The 21186-nt window shown below is 31.7% G+C and overlaps 1 protein-coding gene across 1 annotated transcript; it reads left to right on the top strand.

Moving 5' to 3' along the window:
• Positions 1 to 6885: 6885 nt before the first annotated feature.
• On the top strand, positions 6886 to 19174 carry LOC139490730 (prostaglandin reductase 1-like). The gene is made up of 9 exons (XM_071277698.1): positions 6886 to 7097; positions 10478 to 10523; positions 12568 to 12624; positions 13350 to 13511; positions 15145 to 15262; positions 16267 to 16419; positions 16871 to 16997; positions 17123 to 17253; positions 18130 to 19174. The coding sequence occupies exons 1-9, from the start codon at positions 6992 to 6994 to the stop codon at positions 18238 to 18240; spliced, it is 1011 nt and encodes a 336-aa protein (XP_071133799.1). The 5' UTR covers positions 6886 to 6991; the 3' UTR covers positions 18241 to 19174.
• Positions 19175 to 21186: the final 2012 nt, after the last annotated feature.

The following is a 21186-nucleotide window of genomic DNA, read 5'->3' as shown; positions in this document are numbered from 1 at the left end:
TGTTTCTTCATTTCTGTAATTTAATTATGACTTTGTCTGTTGGTAATCCACTTTGTGTGTTTGTTAGATGTAGTTATATTTTTATCCATCTGATGAGTTGAGCCTTTTTCAAATGATTTTTATAGTTCGTTCTTATATTGTACTGTTACACCACTGTCCCAGGCTAGAGGGAGAGTTGGGATCCCGCTAACATGTTTAACACAGCCACATTCTGTATGTATGTGCCCGTCCCAAGTCAGGAGCCTAGCTGTTATTCAGTGGTTGTCGTTTGTTGGTCTGTTGCATATTTGCTTTTTGTTATTTTTTTGTACATGAATTTGGCCGTTAGTTTTCGCGTTTGAATTGTTTCACATTTGTCATTTCGGGCCCTTTTATAGCTGACTATGCGGTATGGACTTTGCTCATTGTTAAAGGCCGTACGGTGAACTATAGTTGTTGATTTCGGTGTCATTCGGTCTCTTGTGAAGAGTTGGTTCATTGGCAATCACACCACATCTTGTTTTTTTACTTGTAAGTGTTCTCGTTTCTGACAATTTGAAGTAGAAATTTGTAAAATTTATTTGCCAAAGAGAGAGAGAGAGGTGCTTTTTACTTCTTTTTAGAGGATTTTGCCCTTGCAAGGCAAAGCGTACGTAATATGCTTGTCACACTTGTACTTTAAATTTTAATTCGTGAAGTCACTAAGCAAACATGCATAAATTTATTTATTTACTAGCCTGAATTCAGTTTCTCGATTGATGTAATCAACATGGAAATTTTCAAAACGTCTTGGTCCATGGTTTTGTCTGTTTTTCATCGAGTATGATTTTTTTTTTGTATTATTGCATTGGTATCTCCTACCTTTTTTTTTTTTTTTTTGGCTCGTTTGCTATGAGGTTCTTACAACAATTTGCATTACTTCAGTAATATCATAAAACTTAGACATATATATATATCCGATGTATACATCTGTTGTAGGGTTGTCACTGACTCAGACGTACTTATGAATATAATTATTTTCTGTGACTGTATCTTACATTAATTTGTAGGATCCTTTACTATAGATAATTTAGCTGATCTGTAACAATAACATCTTCATGCCTTATATATCATGTACTGTAGTACGCCGCTAGATTAAAACTGACGTGGAAAGGTAACACATGCCCACCGAAAGCTCTTTTTTTTAGAGCCCAGGTGGTCGTGTGGTCTATCGGGACGGCTGCAGTGCAGGCGATTTGGTGTCACGATATCACAGTAGCATGGGTTCGAATCCCGGCGAGGGAAGAACCAAAAATTTGCGAAAGCAAATTTACAGATCTAACATTGTTGGGTTGATGTTTAGACGAGTTGTATATACATTATGTACACAGCCATGTATCACCATCATTGATGGCGATCCGATGGATACATCTGTTGTAGGGTTGTCACTGACTCAGACGTACTTATGAATATAATTATTTTCTGTGACTGTATCTTACATTAATTTGTAGGATCCTTTACTATAGATAATTTAGCTGATCTGTAACAATAACATCTTCATGCCTTATATATCATGTACTGTAGTACGCCGCTAGATTAAAACTGACGTGGAAAGGTAACAGATGCCCACCGAAAGCTCTTTTTTTGAGAGCCCAGGTGGTCGTGTGGTCTAGCGGGACGGCTGCAGTGCAGGCGATTTGGTGTCACGATATCACAGTAGCATGGGTTCGAATCCCGGCGAGGGAAGAACCAAAAATTTGCGAAAACAAATTTACAGATCTAACATTGTTTGGTTGGTGTTTAGACGAGTTGTATATATATTATGTACACAGCCATGTATCACCATCATTGATGGCGATCCGATGGATACATCTGTTGTAGGGTTGTCACTGACTCAGACGTACTTATGAATATAATTATTTTCTGTGACTGTATCTTACATTAATTTGTAGGATCCATTACTATAGATAATTTAGCTGATCTGTAACAATAACATCTTCATGCCTTATATATCGTGTACTGTAGTACGCCGCTAGATTAAAACTGACGTGGAAAGGTAACACATGCCCACCGAAAGCTCTTTTTTTTGAGAGCCCAGGTGGTCGTGTGGTTTAGCGGGACGGCTGCAGTGCAGGCGATTTGGTGTCACGATATCACAGTAGCATGGGTTCGAATCCCGGCGAGGGAAGAACCAAAAATTTGCGAAAGCAAAATTTACAGATCTAACATTGTTGGGTTGATGTTTAGACGAGTTGTATATATATATATATATATATATATATAATATATATATATATGAAGGTGTGGTATGAGTGCAAATGAGTCAACTTTCCATCCAAGTCACAATTTATAAAAGTAAACCATTATAGGTACACTAGTATACAAAAAAAAGTAAAATCACAAAAATACTGAACTTAGAGGAAGATCAATTGGGAAAGTCCATAATCACATGGCAAAATCAAATAACAAAACGCATCAAAAACGAATGGACAAGAACTGTCATATTCCTGACTTGGTACAGGCATTTTCAAATGTAGAAAATGGTGGATTAAACCTGGTTCTATAGCGCGAACCCTCTCACTTTAATGACAGTCTCATCAATTACCGATATTTTTACATTGATGCGTTAAATAAACAGACACAATAAATATAATAGTCAAAATATGGGTACACCAGTCATCATCGTTTAACAATTTTAAAAGGAACAATTTAACAGAACACAAAAACATCTACTATCTACGAACACATTTATTGATTTGAGTGACTGACGTCAGAAAATTTTATACGTCACATAAATTTGTCGTTCAATGTGCGTACAAACAATTTTAAAATTTTCCTGGGAATGTTAGCATACAGGGTTAAAAAATCAAAAGTATGTAAGAATAAATTTAAGAAATAGACCGAGATTTAAACTAGTCCAAAAGTTATATATAGAATTTATAAGAATCCAAAAATAGTTAATTTCACTACGTGATTGAATGATTTTGACGTTTGTGGTTCAACGTATATTGTAATTCATAATAGAAATATATCATAATGACATATAATAGAACAATATCATACTGACGGGATCTTTTAAAGTATAGAGTCACGTTATAAGAACAAAAGAAATACAAAAAGTCGCAAATACAAAACAAACCACAAAAAAATAATGAAAGCCAATACAAACACAAGTGCAATTTTCATAGATTTGTTTTTCAAAATCTACGTATTTAAAAAAAAAAAAAACAACAAAGAAATTGAAAACTTGAATTTTGAATTTTTAATCTTATTTCATAATTATCAGTTAAAATGACGAAAAACGGCATCATCACCAATTAGTTGACCGATACGATTTGTCCATGCCTCAAAATAGAGAGGTCTTTTGATAACAGAATAGTTAAGTATATTTGTAATTTTACTGGTTGTGACATATTTCTGATTGTGATATTTTGAGCTCAGACGGTGGTGCATGAGTACCAAGTGAGGCTTGATTACCAGCGTGTACTGTCCAACCCTTTCAAGTACATACGATTCCCACGTGTTTGATTGTTACCTTCATTTGTCTTCATGATTGATTTGTGAGCTTTGCTTAACGTTATACTAGTACTGTTGTTTTATAGGATTTAATCTGGTTTCTAACGTGTAATTTCTGCCAAATGTAGAAATCTTGTTGTTTTAATAACTTTTTGAATTTATTTTCTTCATCAGTTGAGATTATGTAGGAGCTTACAGTAAATGTCTGACAAACACTTTTTATTCTTAAATTGTAAGCAAGAATTTTCGACGTCCGACTTGAAAATTGTTGTTTATTGTTTTGAATTTAAAAAAATTAAAATTCATTTAAGAAGTGTGGACAAGTTCATTTATATACATATTATCTATTTGATATTATTCCCAACTTTGTACTTAGTTTATATCTATTTTACCCTATACTATAATGATCTTACTATATTGAACATATTTTGTATTATATGGTTCAATAAATCCAAAATACTCTATTTGGACTCTTTGATATTTACTCACCACTGGCTATTGGACACACTACTTTACTTAATAGTTGTTTTATCTGGTTCTATCTAGTTTAACAGTTCACCTATTGACTATTGATATTGTACTTTTTACCTATATTGTCAATGCAGAATAAGAAACACCAGAAACACCACTAAGAGCCGTAGCCAGCATTATGAGGTATTTACATTTACACCCAATTTACAATAGCCTTGATAAATCTCACTACTAGTCTTGTTTGTAGTCTGTTCTACTGTCTTCTCTACTACTTGATTGTCTATTATTGTCCTTTGTACCCTCAATGAATTCTTTAGTAGTTTATTTAGTAACGCTTCGAATACCGGGAAATTAGTTTGTTTGGTGTATATAGCTCATCAATTACTTGATTACTCTATGTTGCCTAATCTTCTTTGCTAATGTATCACATGTTACTCTGAAGGCAAGTTTGTTTCGAGTATGAGTTGTATTTTTCGTTTAAATTGTTTCACATTTTGTCATGTCGGTCCTTTCTGACTGACTACAAGGTATCTGGTTTGCTAATTACTAGTACGGTATGAAAATATATATTTTACCCAACACCAACACAATGTAGAAAAAAGTGTGCAAAAGTTAAAAGTAATGTTTGCACGTCAAAATCGTAGAAAGTTGAAAATGAATTTCCCTAAGAAAAAAATCCACTTCACTCAAAAAATAGCAACTGGTTGCTAACTGGAATATATAAGTAACCATAATCGGAAGGACAACAGTTTTTCTGATCCGCGAAAGATACCACACATACCGCAATACCGGTATGTAAAAAAACTATGACGAAGGACGGACGGGTTATAGTAGACAATAAACCATATGTGCTAATTTCAAAATACAAGAGTATAGACTTTCAAAATGAACTAACATATTCTAATTTCCATCGATATTGAGTTTTCATTAAGAAAAAGACTAAGCTGCTTGTTTTTTTTTTATTTGTTGTTAGTGGCTTTGAACTGGCTGTCAGTAACTGTGAGTACTCACAGATCTGTACCTAGTGTAATTTTGTTGATAGGATATACAAGTACCCGGCCACGTTTACTCTGTGTAGCATTTGTCTTTGTATCCATCTGATGAGTTGATCCTTTTTCACTTAATTTGTATTGTTCTTTCTAATGTTGTACCTTTACACCACTGTCCAAGGTTAGTGGGAGGATTGGGATGCCGGTAACATGTTTAACCCTGCCACATTCTATATGAATGTGCCTGTCCCAAGTCAGGACCTTGTAATTCAGTGGTTGTCGTTTGTTGGTGTGTTATATATACATTGTATTTGTTTTTGTTCATTTTTTATGCATAAATTAGGCCGTTAGTTTTCTCGTTTCAATTGATTTACCTTCGTATTTTCAGAGCCTTTTATAGCTGACTATGCAGTCTTGACTTTGCTCATTGTTGAAGGCCGTACGGACGGTGACCTGTATACTCACACGGAAAACCATTTGTTCATGTGATTCTTTTACGATTAAAGATCCTTTTTTTTAAAGTGTAGTTTTTCTTATTCCTTTTCTGTCCCTTCCTCGTTCATTTATTAGGTTTTTGTTGGGGTGGAAATGAAAAGAAATGAGAAATAAATTTTTGAATGTTGTATTTTAATTGATTTTGATATGGAAAGATAATTAGGCCATGTGCAAAAGGGTCATATTTAGCGTTTTCTGAACATCTCTCGACTAGCTTGTCCATAAGGGTGAGGATGTGTATTGGCTAAATTCGTCAGACGGATTAGTTCAATCTTTCTGAATTTTGGATATATTTTTGGACTATAGTACTGTACACAACATTTGACAGGAAGACTTGGTACATTTTCAAATGAGACAAAACGTTATAAAAAACTAATAGAGGAATTTATTTGTGGTCTATTGCCAGAAATCTATCGAAAATATCAGAGAGAACTTCGTATTATTGCTTATTTAAATCTGACATAAGGTGAATACTACTATGCCCAAACCAATTATATAAAATAAAATTTCGTCCGAGGCTATTTATAACATAATAATTACTTAACAACCCATTGACGAGTTTATACGGTCAAGTTAATTAATTATCTGGTATTCGAAGCGTTACTAAATAAATTTCTGAAGAACTCATTGGGATACAAAGAATAATAATAGACAATCAAGTAGTAGAGAAGACAGTCGAACAGACTACAAACAAGACTAGTAGTGAGATTTGTCAAGGCTATTGTAAATTTGGTGTAAGGATTTTTCAAATTAGTTTATGGTTAAATGTTTTTGACTTAAATATTTTATTTAGTTTCATTTACTTTGCTAATTGTATTTCAAACTTTATATTTTCTTATTTACCTGTAATTAACTTTCAATGTCGTATAGTATTTTATATAGTAGTATGGTCAACTTACTTTAGTGAACAGGTTTCATTAGCATTGATTAACAAATTGTTTACATTCAGAGTTATCATTTAACTGTATTTTGCATTATTATTTATTTGCAATTGTGTAATTAAACATAACATACATTAGTTGCTACAAAATGATATATTCATATGCATTTATATGTAAAGTTGTATTTATTTGTCATTATCTGTATATTATAATATCTGTCGTTGCCTTCTATTCTATGTTATATTTATTAAAATATATGAACGTTCTGCATTCAATTTATCTAAGCCTTATTCCACCTGGTCACAGAAGTAATACTATCTTACATTATGGTCGTAAATTATTTTGTTTAAACCACTAAAATATACATTACGAAAGACATGAAATAAAACTAGCGACCCTGATCCCACCCGGTTCACTCGTTCTTAATCAAAAGGTACTTTAAATACCCGATGGACTAAATGTACCTCAAATGTATTTTTACTATTATCCAATTAATTATACCCGATTCAATGTTACGTCACTCTAAAAATGGATACTATTACATGTTATATATTTATTAATACCTGTACGAATCACGTGTCTTTTATATTTTTTGTAATACTATAGCACCAGGAGTTGAATGTTTGTAGTGTTAAAAAATCAAATTGAGGACAAATACAACAAAAATTCAGAGGATTGAAAATGATTCGATCTAAATGTTGGAAAGTAAAGAAAATGTTTGATGGCATACCCAAAGATGATGATTTAGAATTAGTGGATGAAATTCTGCCAGATCTTAGAGACGGAGGTGTGTATTTGATAACCTACAGCATTTACACATAAGTTACAATTGTTATTACAATAGTTGTAGATGTAAATTAACGTCTTTTTCATGTGGGAATTTTAACTTACTTCAAGTTAAGTTGTTTATATTCCCTACCTGTTTAAAGAGCTGTAAATTTTGCTTTTCATGAATTCACGATAACTTTCACAAAAAGTTAGTGAATAAACTCATCAATGACAATCGCATTTATATTGTGTACCCTAGACGTGGGTATCGTCTTCAAAAGACTCAACGGTGACACTCAAATCAAAAAACGAAAAAAATAGGATAAATACAGTTTGAAATTGAAGAGCAGTTTAGAGCAATCTTTATTAACAGCTGAGTTAGTCTATTCCTTTGGTTATAAAATCATCAGTATTCGAAAAAAAAACCCGAAGTTTGCTTATTATGATTATTCACATCAGCACATAATTGCTGACTCCTGGGCTGGGGATACACTCATAGAAGAAAGCCCCACCAGCAGGTGCATCGACCCAGTGGATGTAAATATATTCATCATAGATACCAGGAATTAAATTACCAGTCTCACATTTCGTATACAAAAAACAGTGACATTTGAATGATAGTTTTTTAAATGATAAAATAAAGTACAAAGTTGAAGTGCACAGTAGACCAAACATTCCGAAAGGTTTTTCCAAATACGGACAAATAGAGGCAACAGTAATACACCGCTGTTCAAATAGTTTGATAGAATTATTTGGGTTACAAACTAAAACCAATGGAAACACATCAACTATTATAGAAAAACAACAGAGCAACAAAAACACTAAAGTGCAACGAAAAAACAGCCGCCAACATACATAGAAACGAACAATATGACAATAACTGCCATATTCTTGACCTGGTACAGGATGGCTTCCGCTTATATGGCAAAGTGGTAAAATATCACTGAAATTACAAACTACGTGACAGGAATATAGTCTATACAAACACAAGAACACTCATCGCAGAGAAACGCATTATTGAATAATATAATAGTGCATTACAATATGTAAACTGCTGAATAACAACGAACATCTTCCATTAACAACATCACAGGAAACACAAAATTCAGTGTCGTATTTGTGTGATGTATGTATACATAATCTTGAATGGATACAATTAAGATAGTGTTTTCCTGGGGTAGACAATCCTTGCATTTCGAAAAAATAAAAGTTTCGTTAACAGTTAATTTCCAATTATGACCATTTCAATGATAATTAATGTCAACACAGCAATGTTGACTACTGGGTGATAACCTCTGAGAGGAGAGGAAACCTCCTGCATCAGTAGCATTGACCCAGTTAACTTATCATAGATAGGATTAAAATTGTCGTCGCATTACATCCGTTTCGTCTACTCAATACTCAATAGTGACGCTCGAATAAACTGAACTGTTTAAGCGATAAAATAGAGAATTTTTATAATATATTGTTTTCGAGGATTTCTGTACCAAAAATGTCAACAATTTGGTACTCGACTTGAAAGAAACTTAATTAGTACCGTTAATTTAATTACTACCACTGGGTCGATGCCTCTGCCGGTGGACTCTTAGTCCCCGAGGGTATCACCAGCCAAGTAGCCAGTACTTCGGTACTGGCATGAAAATACGGATTTTTTGTGTTATTAAAATTTGCTGTTACTAAATGATAGAAATTATTATAAATTAAGGAATGTATCTCCCTCATGCAAAGCTCTGATTCCTTTCACGAATTTGGCTATGCTTTTTGAACCTTTTGGATTATAGCTCTTCATCTTTTATATAAGCTTTGGATTTCAAATATTTAGGCCACGAGCATCACTGAAGAGACATGTATTGTCGAAATGCGCATCTGGTGCAAGAAAATTAGTACCGTTAATTTAATTACAATTGTCTACGGTTTACGGTAGACAATATTCTTGTTTAAAGGTAAATGACCGACTGATAAATATTAGGTCGTTTACCCCATAAACTTCAAGTATTAACAGTTTACAGTAGACAATATTCTTGTTTAAAGGTAAATGACCGACTGATTAAATATTAGGTCGTTTACCCCATAAACTTCAAGTATAAACTGTGGAATTTATTTCTTATAGTTTTTTAATTTGAGCTCGGGTATTTTAAAAAATATATAATAAGTTTTAGTAAATAACGACCATGATCAGGAAAATAAAATTTTTATTTATCAAAATATCATATGGTTGTCAGGAATAAACCCATAAATATAAAAAAGAAGATGTGGTATGATTGCCAATGAGAGAACTATCCACAAAAGACCAAAATGACACAGACATTAACAACTATAGGTCACCGTACGGCCTTCAACAATGAGCAAAGCCCATACCACATAGTCAGCTATAACAGGCCCCGATAAGACAATGTAAAACAATTCAAACGAGAAAACTAACGGCCTTATTTATGTAAAAAAATGAACGAAAAACAAATATGTAACACATAAACAAACGACAACCACTGAATTACAGGCTCCTGACTTAGGACAGGCACATACATAAATAATGTGGCGGGGTTAAACATGTTAGCGGGGTCCCAACCCTCCCCCTAACCTGGGACAGTGGTATAACAGTCCAACATAAGAACGAACCATAAAAATCAGTTGAAAAAGGCTTAACTCATCAGATGGACAAAAATACAAGTGGACCATAAAGTTCATAAACTAGTAAAGATGACAAATATATGTGAATGTCATCACCAATAGAAATAGCTTTATTTGGAAACAGAACTGCGTCAACGTTAGTCGACAATATTCGAGCCTCGATGAGTCTTAGAACATGTCCAGTTATAAATAAGATGTAAGCAACGATCTATCAATGTTATGCTTAATAAGTGCTTTTCTGGATTTATCTTCATGAGAAACCATCAAAATGGAATATGTGTAAGCATTGGATGTATAAGTGTAAAGACAAGAAGAAGAAAAAAACCGATAACACAAAAACATGCAAGAGAACTAGAACACCTTATAATAAACTCAAATGGGAGATAATCAGAACAACAAATAGTAAACTGATATGCCACAGATCTTGAACAACCAATTATAAACTCATATGACAGATAAATAAAAAACAACAATACTAAACTCATATTGCAAAGGAATAAACCAACCAACAATAAACTTATACGACGGAGAACTTGACAAACAAATTTCTCATATGGGAGAGAACTACAACCATTAAAAAAACTCAAATGAGAGGAAGTGGAATCGGATGTCATTACTGTGTAAAAAATTAAAGAATTATTGTACGAACTATGAAATGGCCAATATGTTTTAGTAACTTGAACTAGTTACTACTTAATGCATCACATGTTATATTACTGATTTTCTTATTTACAAACATCAATTGATTACATGAATATGTATATTTTTCAGAAATGTTGATTGAGGCCCTATATCTAAGTGTAGATCCCTACATGAGGTATATTATTATAATTATGCATACAAATCAAAAACATATATACATATTTTACAAGGAATTTGATTATAGATAGAGCGAAATAGTTGAAAGGTTTTACATAATAGCTTCGCAGATAATTGATTGTTTTGTTCAAGATTAAAAATGGTCTTAATTGAATTCTGAAGTGAGCTTACTGACTAGAGCTGTTATCTAAACATCGGATATGAAACAGTTAATGGAAATTTGAAACAATTCGAAATGAGAGCAACAACCAAGTTTTACCTAAAAAATAGATTTATAGAACTAGCATTTATACCAAAATAATGTTGAAAATCTCTTAAAAAGATAACGGTGTTAGTCCTTTTGACAATACATAAAGATATTAGGATGATTACCAATGATTCAACTATGTACCAAAGGTCGAAAGTAAGGAGCCTGTTATTCAGTAGTTGTCTTTTGTTGGTGTATTTGTATGTGTTTTTCGTTTCTGATTTTTCATATAGATTAAACCGTTGATTTTCTTGATTAAATTGGTTTGAACTAGTCATTTTTGGGCACTTTATATCTTGCTGTTCGGTATAAGCCAAGGCTCCGTGTTGAAGACCGTAATTTGACCTATGATTATTTAATTTTCAAATATTGTGCAAAAAGGATTAAAAACAAATTCCGACCTCGAATGTATATTTTAAAAGGGAAAGTTCATAACATATATTTATATTCGACCACGGGTGTGTACTTAAAGCGTTTGAAAAGCGTCACATTAGAATAATACATATTAAAGTGAAATAAAATTACTCTGATCGATATTTATTTTCTTGTCTTTAAGAAGATTTTGTATGCACAATATAGGATCAAGATATGCATAATTAGGACCAACTGCCAAACCCACTGTCTATTTAAACTTAAAATCGAAAATATTCTGTGGATCAAAAGATTTAGCTATTGAAAACTTCAAATTGGTTGTTGTCCATTCGTTTGATGTGTTTTATCATTTGATTTTGCCATTTGACTAGGGACTTTCCGTTTTTAATTCAATTCAGTATTTTTTAATACTATAAGCGATCAATGTTTTTTTATTTAACAAAGTAGGATTATCAAACTTATCTAACTAGATAAAATCAACATTAAAAACAAAGATGAAGACGTTCTATTTTTAAAATGAGGACCAATGGTGATCAATGGTGGGCAAAATAGAAAACTCCATGTTTTGAGCACAGCCTTAACAAAAATCTTAATTGCATTCAATTTATGTTTGAAGAAAAATAAACGCTGAATTTAATGCTATTATAGTAAAGACAATGAAACACCTGTCATAAGATTATTGTAAATTTTAGACTAATGAGTTTTCGAATTTTACTTTTGATAAATGCTTTTTGATATACCTCTTAAATATGAGATTATTTCATTTCCATGTAGACTTATAACGTTCGAGGTTCTATCCATATTGCATGTTCATGTTCATTATTTATACATACAATTGTTTTGATTCATCATTTTATCTGCAAATTTGTCTTTTGATCAACGTATGATTTGGGTTGAAGGTTGCCACAATAAACGTAGCTACATTCTGTTAAAGGAATAGATAGTGTTTTTACGCGGCAAAATAGGGAAATGATCATTAGCGTCATATAAACCTCTAGTTCCTTATTGAGATCTAGCCAGGTAATTTCTGGGATAGTTGTTGTTTCAATATTGAGAACGAAACTTCGTATCACTTGACTTTTGTCTATGCACATGCCTAGATTTGCATAGAGGCTAATTCAACAAATGTAATTATTTAATATATATAATAAATAGTCGACCAAGTTGTTCTAGTTTGACATTCTTATCCTGATGAAATACTACCGTCATCTCGGAAGTATTGTTCATTTTTAGATTGTTTTGTATCATATATTACCCCCTTTTAATAATCAAGAACATTTTTTTTTTATTAATATTGATAATTGTTTAATCATAACAATATTCTTATTTTTATTTATCAAGTCTTTTCATATTGAGATTCAAATATACTTAACATAAATTGTCGATTTATTTCAATTCAACACCAATAAATGTTTAATCTTAGAATAGTTTTGACAGAATCTCACATTGGAGGTACCATGATTGGAGAACAAATTTCGAGGTAAGTTGCTGGGATTTGTAGAAAAACCACCAAGACAACTGCATATCAGCATTTGTCTCTTTTCTCAAAATTTTCTCTTCAAACTGCGACTTTATATTTGTTTTTATTCAAATCATATTGCATGACGTCACAATCTTGATGAAACTTAAATTCGGACAATGAGATAAATAATTGAAATTACAAAATAGAAACTGTGAGCTTTGTTTTATGAAAGGAAAATTGTATTTTATAAATTTCGAACGTCCAAAACCATGTTAACCATGAACGCTCAAAACCATAAATTTAAAAGGCAATAATGTATATAAGAATTTGAATACACGAGGGGCTGTATTATGAAACATAAAAGAAAAGCACACTGGCATGCAGTATGTTCATGATCTTTAAAATATGCTCCCTGGGTTTTACTTTAAATAGATTAAACTAAAACACAATATCTCCGTTTGAACTTCTACAATTAGGTTTTACAGGAAAAAATATCTACTATTGATGTAAAATGACAGTCATAAACGAGAATGGTCTGGTGTCTATTAAATGTAATGACAAAATTAAAACTATATGTGTCATGTTATCTAAAGTCTAACAGGATGTTAATGTCTTTTAAACTACAATTCATACGCAAAATTGATATTTTGAGATATATACCTACCTTGTTCATGACAATCCTAATTAGAATGTTTTAAGCAAGTAATACATAACCCGTTTTCTATACTTTTGACTTCTATCAGAGTTGTTGACAGTAGGGATGAACACTATCCTGTTGGAACTTTTGTCAGAAACTTCGCAGGGTGGAGACATAAAACAATTATTAAGCACGAAAATACTCGTAGAATGCCAGATCTTGGAGATTTACCTTTATCAACTGCTCTTGGAGTTATGGGCATGCCTGGGTAAGAACCAATTAGTGTTTATATGTGCTTAACTTTTGAAGAATAAATAAACTCATCATAGATACCAGGACTAAATTTTATATATACGCCAGACGCGCGTTTCGTCTACAAAACACTCATCAGTGACGCTCGAATCCAAAAGGGTGAAAAAAAGCAAAATAAAGTACGAAGTTGAAGAGCATTGAAATCCAAAATTCCTAAAAGTGTTGCCAAATACAGCTAAGGTAATCTATGCCTGAGGTAGAAAAGCCTAGTATATCAAAAAATTTCTAATTTTTGTAAACAGTGAGTTTAAAAATATAACAATATCAATGATAATTCATGTCAGCACAAAAAGTGCTGACTACTGGGCTTGTGATACCCTCGGGGAAATAAATCTCCACCAGCAGTGGCATCGACCCAGTGGTTGTAAATAAACTCATCATAGATACCAGGACTTAATTTTATATATACGCTGACGCGCGTTTCGTCTACAAAAGACTCATCAGTGACGCTCGAATCCAAAAGGGTTAAAAAAAAAGCCAAATAAAGTACGAAGTTGAAGAGCATTGAGATCCAAAATTCCTAAAAGTGTTGCCAAATACAGCTAAGGTAATCTATGCCTGAGGTAGAGAAATGGCATATCGAACCAGAGTTCATCTTAAACAATATTATCAATTTACAAGAATTCATAGTGTCCTTGTCAGGATAATGTCAAACACTTAATCGCATCGACTATATATAAATTAACAGTGACTACCGAATAACAGCCATCAGACCCAAAATAAAGACCGAAAGGAAAATACAAATAGCATGTATATATCATAAGGAGACAACTATAAACGATGATGTTTATATAAGTGCATTTATATTTGTCGATTTTAAAACTTTTTTTTTTTATCTTGTACGCAATATCCTCTTTCAATCTCGACCAAGGAAATAACAATATTGAGAAAAAAAATACACTTACTCAATATTTTCTACATGATTAAAAGATTAAAAAAAAAACAACACAAGAACACACATGAACAGGTGAAACGTTAGGTAATAATACCGTTAAACTATTGTGAGTAATACAACATTAGAGCAGCCTTGCAGTAACTGAAATTTTTTTTTTACAAAGTTCTCAATCTGTTGGTAGTCGAAACATGCTGATGTAATAAGTATGGTGTTCATTATCACTGAACTAGTATATATTTGTTTAGGGGCCAGTTGAAGGACGCCTCCGGGTGCGGGAATTTCTCGCTACATTGAAGACCTATTGGTGACCTTCTGCTGTTGTTTTTTTCTATGGTCGGGTTGTTGTCTCTTTGGCACATTCCCCATTTCCATTTTCAATTTTATGATAACAATTTCAGTATTATCCAAATTGAATGTGCTTTCCAATGTTCTGTACGACAACAAAGAAAAATTTACTATGAAAAAAATTCAAATTCAACTTAATGAAATGAACAAGTATGCATTTGACAAAGTATACATTTGAACTTTTTATGTTAAGCTCTCGTTAAGAATTGAAGCATTTCAGGCGTATTAAAAAAAATTCAAGAACAAATACACATCAATTAAAAAAACAAGACTAAGTAACTCATCAATCACTGAACCATGGATATTGTAGATATCACAATCGTATGATTTTGATTCTTTTAAATCTCAGATTGACAGCTTATTTCGGTTTCTTGGAAATATGTAAACCTAAAAAGGGAGAGGTAGTCGTAATAAATGGAGCAGCGGGTGCAATAGGAAGTTTGGTCGGACAGATTGCTAAGATTAAGGTATTTATTTAGGGGAACGTAGAGTGATCAAAGGTACGAGGCTAATAATTTGGTACGCCAGACGCGCGTTTCGTCTACATAAGACTTATCAGTGAAGCTAAGATAAAAAAAAGTTAGAAAGCCAAACAAGTATAAATTAAAGCGCAATGAGGACCCACAATTTCTAAATGCTGTGCCAAATACGGCTATGGTTGTCTATGTCAAGGATAATAGGTAGATATATTAACCTCAAAGAGGAAATTTGTCGTAATAAATAGAGCAGCTTGTACTAAATTATTTTAATCGGACAGACTGCTAAGATTAATTTATACTGCAACTAGTTGTGTTTATTTCCTAAATATAGTAACACAGCTATATTTTGTGCGATGTCAATTTCATCATTGAACACTTTTTTCCACAGTCAGGGGTTCATAAAGGGATGAAAATAAGTTTGGAATTTGTGTTACAATTTAAACAGCTATCAATTTATTTATTTTAGTTGCAGTATAAAAACAATATTAGGTCAATGTCAGAAAATATCAACTTTTTTGTACTCGGCGCAAAACTGGGGAAGGGCTCGATAGAATCTCGCCCTTCCCCAGTTTCTCAGCCTCATACAAAAAGTTGATATTTTTCTGATATTGACCTAATATTGTATATGTATTTGTGTAGGAGTACTTTATAGAGCTGTAAACCAATCAAATGTACATACAAGTTCAGTAAAACAAACTTGTATAACAAATGTATAGGCATCTCATAAAACATAAATCATCTTTTTTACAAAAGCACTGTTACATTCGTGTATAAACAGTTTTGCATTATAAAAGACGTTTCGGTTGAGTTAGGATAAAATGTATTCGTAATAATTTTTGTCCGTAACATTTCGTTGCTAGAAAGCTTTTTGTGGCACGATATGTTAAAGGATTGATTTTTTTTTATCATTATGATCGCCTGTTGCAAAACAATAACAACTTTATATTTGAGTTAATATCGTTCAATGATGATAAATAATTCTAACTATATAGGGCTGTAAAGTCATTGGCTTCGCTGGAGATGATGAGAAATGTAAATGGATAAAAGATTTAGGATTTGATTTTGCTTATAACTACAAGAAGGTGATTTTAGACGATGTTCTGAAGAAATCAGCTCCAGATGGAATTGATTGTTTCTTTGATAATGTGAGCAAATGTACAAGTATAAGAATGAAAATAACATATGAGAAAATTATATTGTAAACAATACAAGGGTCGAACGAAATGAAATTATTTTGATAATGATATGAATCCAAAATAACATCTATCAATATGATTAAGGTTTTCTAATTGTCAAATTTAATTTTTGATCGGTTTCATAGCATCTGATCAAGCATTTAGTACTAACGTACCTACGTTAGTATGAAATGCATGCACACTAAGTGTTGATATGTTAAAGATTATTAATTTGTTTAAATGATTGTCGGGTAATACGGACATGATGATATAACATCTATTCATCACCTATCATGGCTAAATATCAGTTAGATTTCTTTTAGACGAAGTAACGTGTGTATATGATTGTATCGGAGTAATATAATTTTAATTTCTAAAAGAATCTACTAGTAATCTATTGATTTTTCTCAAATCTTGTCAGGTTGGTGGTGACTTTTCTGTAACCGTTCTTCAACATATGAATTCATTAGGTCGAGTTTCAATATGTGGAATCATTTCAAAATACAACACCAATCAAGTGAATTCAGGACCCAAGGAACAACCAACAGGTAAAAAAATAAAAAATAATCAGAAAACGAAAATTCAAATTTTAAGTATCAAAATGCATCATTTGATATTATGTAAAACTGATTATGCTGAAGGCAGTTTAATGATTATTTGCATATATATTCAGATCTCTATCCAATCCCTAGTACTGTGAGGGATTCAAAGCAACTCATTATTAGTACATATGATGTTAATAAAATGTGGTCAGATGAGCAATGGAAAGAGGGAGAAAAACAAATTTCAGAATGGATTAGAGAGGTAAATGAGAAATAGTAAAGGTTTCAATTCGCCCGTCCTTCCTCCTGACACATATACATCAGAGACTGTATGAGAAAAAGCATGGATATTTGGTACAATTATTTGTCGTCTTATTTTCTCAGCCATCCTATACTGTAAGTTGATTTTATTATTGTACTACTTATGGACAACTTTAGGATATCTTGTGAACGCAACTCATCTGAGTCCGTTTGACCGAAAGCTCTCATACTTTTTAAAATAGTTTTGAATCATTTGAAGTACTCCATTTTGCAAGATTGATTTTCGACAGATGTTGTTGACCCAATTATACTGTCATTTTGGTTTCAGCGATGACGCCTTGTGAACGTAAATCCTCTGACATTATTTAATAGAAAGCTCCCATACTTTATAATAGTGTTGGTCTTCGTGTGTAGTTCACCAAGTGTGGGTTTCGTGTTGCTCATTTTTCAGTTTTCGATCTTTTCGAATTTTCTATGTCTATATAGGAGTTATAGACCTTGGACCGATTTTCACCCTTCGATCAAAACGTTAAAATAGTAGGAAATTAGGAAATCGTAAGGTATCTCACGATAATGAACGAAATTGGCAATATTGATATAGGTTTTTAGGAAAACTGTCAGAATAGAATTTACTAAAAACCTTGTTCATTGATGAATAAATCCTTATCCAAAAAAGAAATTATTCATTAACTATTAAGTACGCTTTTAATTTCACTCAGCTTTAATCTTATATGAATTGTATTAAATATATCTTTACATCCATATGTGTTAAATGGTAAAATTACACTGCTGCAGTGTAATGTCATAATTGATAAGCTCATGATTAATTATTATTTGGAATCTGCAATTTATCACTTTTATACATTTTCTTTTGAAGGGAAAAATTAGATATAGAGAAACTATAACAGATGGGATAGAGAACATGTACACTGCATTCCAGGGACTTTTCGTAGGATCAAACATTGGAAAAGCTCTTGTAAAATGTTGAAAAAATATAAAAAGCACGATTATCTTTAGACGGTGTTTTACACTCCAAAAATGTATTAATATTATCATGTATATAGGCTATATTAATGTCGTATTGACATTGTTTTGTTTATGTATATATACTCTATTTATATATGTTTGTTTTAATTTTATATTCCAAAGTGTCTATTAAATTTTCGATCTTTAAACGAAAGAGCACAACACATTTAAGGAATGAAAACTAACGAAACAAAACAATTGTTTTAATAATAAAGCCGTTATGAACTTTGTTTTAACTAAAGGGATTTGATATACACGAAGTTTAAAAACATATTACATTCTTGAATTTTCTACAAAAGTATAAGCCTATACCAAGTTAGGAATATGACCGTTGTTTTCCATTTGTGTGATGTGTTTGAGCTTTTGATTTTGCCATTTGATAAAGCACTGTTAATTTTGAATTATCCTTTGAAATTGGTATTTTTGCAATTTTACATTTTAATATATTTCACATTTCTTTAAGCATCTTTGTATACATCCTTTTTTAAATGTACTAATCATCGTCCATAGCCTCAGCTGTTTATACTGAACACAAGGAGAAAACTCATTGAATCTAGTATCCACCATGACTCATTGTAGCTGTGCAAATAAATTATATAATACATACGCTTCAACCACTATGCAAAACTTTATTTTTCTAATTTTTTGAAACATTTCTAATAGTCAAACTCTCGTGGTAACGTACTGTTGCAGTTTCAATAGAAAACAAAATTCAGGTTGAATTGAATTTGTTACTCTGAATTATAATCTGACTTTTGCTTTACAATGGTTTATATGAGATGAATTTAGTCCTATAATGATCAACTGGATAACAACTTTGTGCAAAAATAAGAAGATCAGTCATATTTGTACTTCATTGACTCATAGTTTGAAATTGAATAAAATATAAATGATAACAGTTTAGTAAGACTGAAAATTGCTTAGAAGTGCGTAAAACATTTACGTGCAAACATATGATCTGTAAAGTCTTTATTGTATGAAAAGTGCTCTTTCCCAAAATTTTAAACGTTTTTATAATTACAACTCTTTTTGTGAAGAGTAAGAATTGACAAATAGAAATGTTCATACATTTGGTTTCATTGAATTAACAAATAAATGAATAGACATGCTATGGCAAAATTAACAACATATATTACATAATATAAAACATGATTTGCTATCAGATAGCAATAGTATAATCCTATGACAAATGTAAAGTTATGAGATATAATATTGCATGCAGATTTTACATACTTGCATAATTTGTTATTAAGATACTTGCTGGATGTTTATAGTATATGCAGTAGAAAGTTTGTGAATATTAGGCCAAGAACAATAAAACTCTGTAGAAACAGTGTTCGAACAGATCTATATACTGAACAATCAAGAATAAAATGGTATTCATTTTCGAAAAACTCACATTCATAAAATATCATGAACTAGTATATTGCCTAGGTTTGAAATTATTGAACAATTGAGTGTAGAAATAAAGTGACATGTTGTTTAGATATACACATATCAAATATGATTGCAAATTTTTCTAAAACCATTCATATGGTAAACGTCCATCAAAGTTCTACAAAGACATTCTCGGGGCGAATAAAAGTAATGTAATTTAGCTGGTATACAAGATCTACATTGCATATCGCCATTATTTGTTCTATTCTTATTTTTTACAAAGAATTTATGATTTAGAGAAGAAAACATTTTTTAAACAAGCCCTAATCACAATATGGACATAAATAAATGCAATAAGACATCTTGGTCTTCGAGTATTGATGTTGATATGAAAAGATTTGACATTGAAAAGATAAAAAATATTTTTATTAGTAGATATAGAATTTAGTTGAAAAATACTATAGACGATAAAGCAAATGTTTAAAAAAGGAAAATTGCGTTCTTTATTTAAGATTTAAAACCATCTTCAAAAGTAAAACAGATTTATGTCAAGTAAATAAATTTCCATATATTTAAGAAAAAAGCTTAATTCAATTTAGATCAGTGCTCATCAGTAAGCTATTAAGAAAGACCTATCTAAAAGTCGATAAAGATAAATAAAGGCAACCGCTGTTCAAAGTTCACAAATCGATAGAGAAAAACAAATCCGGGTTACAAACCAAAACTGAGTGAAGCGTATCAAATATAAGAGAACTACGACACAACAGAAACACAACATTAAGATGTAACACACACAGAAACGAACTATAATATAACAATGGCCATTTTCCTGATGGTGGGTTGAACCTGGTTTTGTGACATGCCAAACATCCCACTTTAATGACAATGTTAATTATACCATTAAAATGACAACATAACATGACAGGACTACAATACAAATAAATGGCAGAAAATATAGGACAGAGAAGCAAACGAATTGTAGCAAAAAAAAAGGTACCAGGTTAAAAATTTAATACGCCAAACGTGCGTTACGTCCACACCTTCCCTCCCTAACAAAAGATTTGCTAAATAATAACGGCAACAGTAGTGTGCCACTGTTCGAAATTCATAAATGATATATTGGACAATGCAAAATGTGCAGGCTGAAAACGAGTTTCATTTTTTAAATGGAATACATTGCTTACAAAAAGGAAAGGATTTTGTTTCTAAATGAAGCATGCATTGAATATTAAAACTCAACTCATATTTCAAAGTAAAAGCCATCTGGTATGATGTATAGTTATCTATTTAATAATTTTTAATGTAATATATCTTAACAATTATTATATAATTAATATTACATATAAGAAGAAATATGTATACGATCACAAGCCTTATTTTAATTGGATTGAATAAATATTCTTTTTCTTCTTATTATTAATAAGTCTAAAAAAAATCGACAACTCCATGGCAAAAAAAAAGAAGTCCAAAAGCCACACACAATTACACAAAACACAAAATATATAGAAAACTAAAGACTAAGCAACACGAG

The sequence above is a fragment of the Mytilus edulis genome, chromosome 10 (genome assembly GCF_963676685.1).
Source record: "Mytilus edulis chromosome 10, xbMytEdul2.2, whole genome shotgun sequence".
Classification (NCBI taxonomy): Eukaryota; Metazoa; Mollusca; class Bivalvia; order Mytilida; family Mytilidae; genus Mytilus; species Mytilus edulis.
The sequence above is the reverse complement of the archived record's forward strand: the minus strand, read 5'-3'. Positions and strand labels throughout refer to the sequence as shown.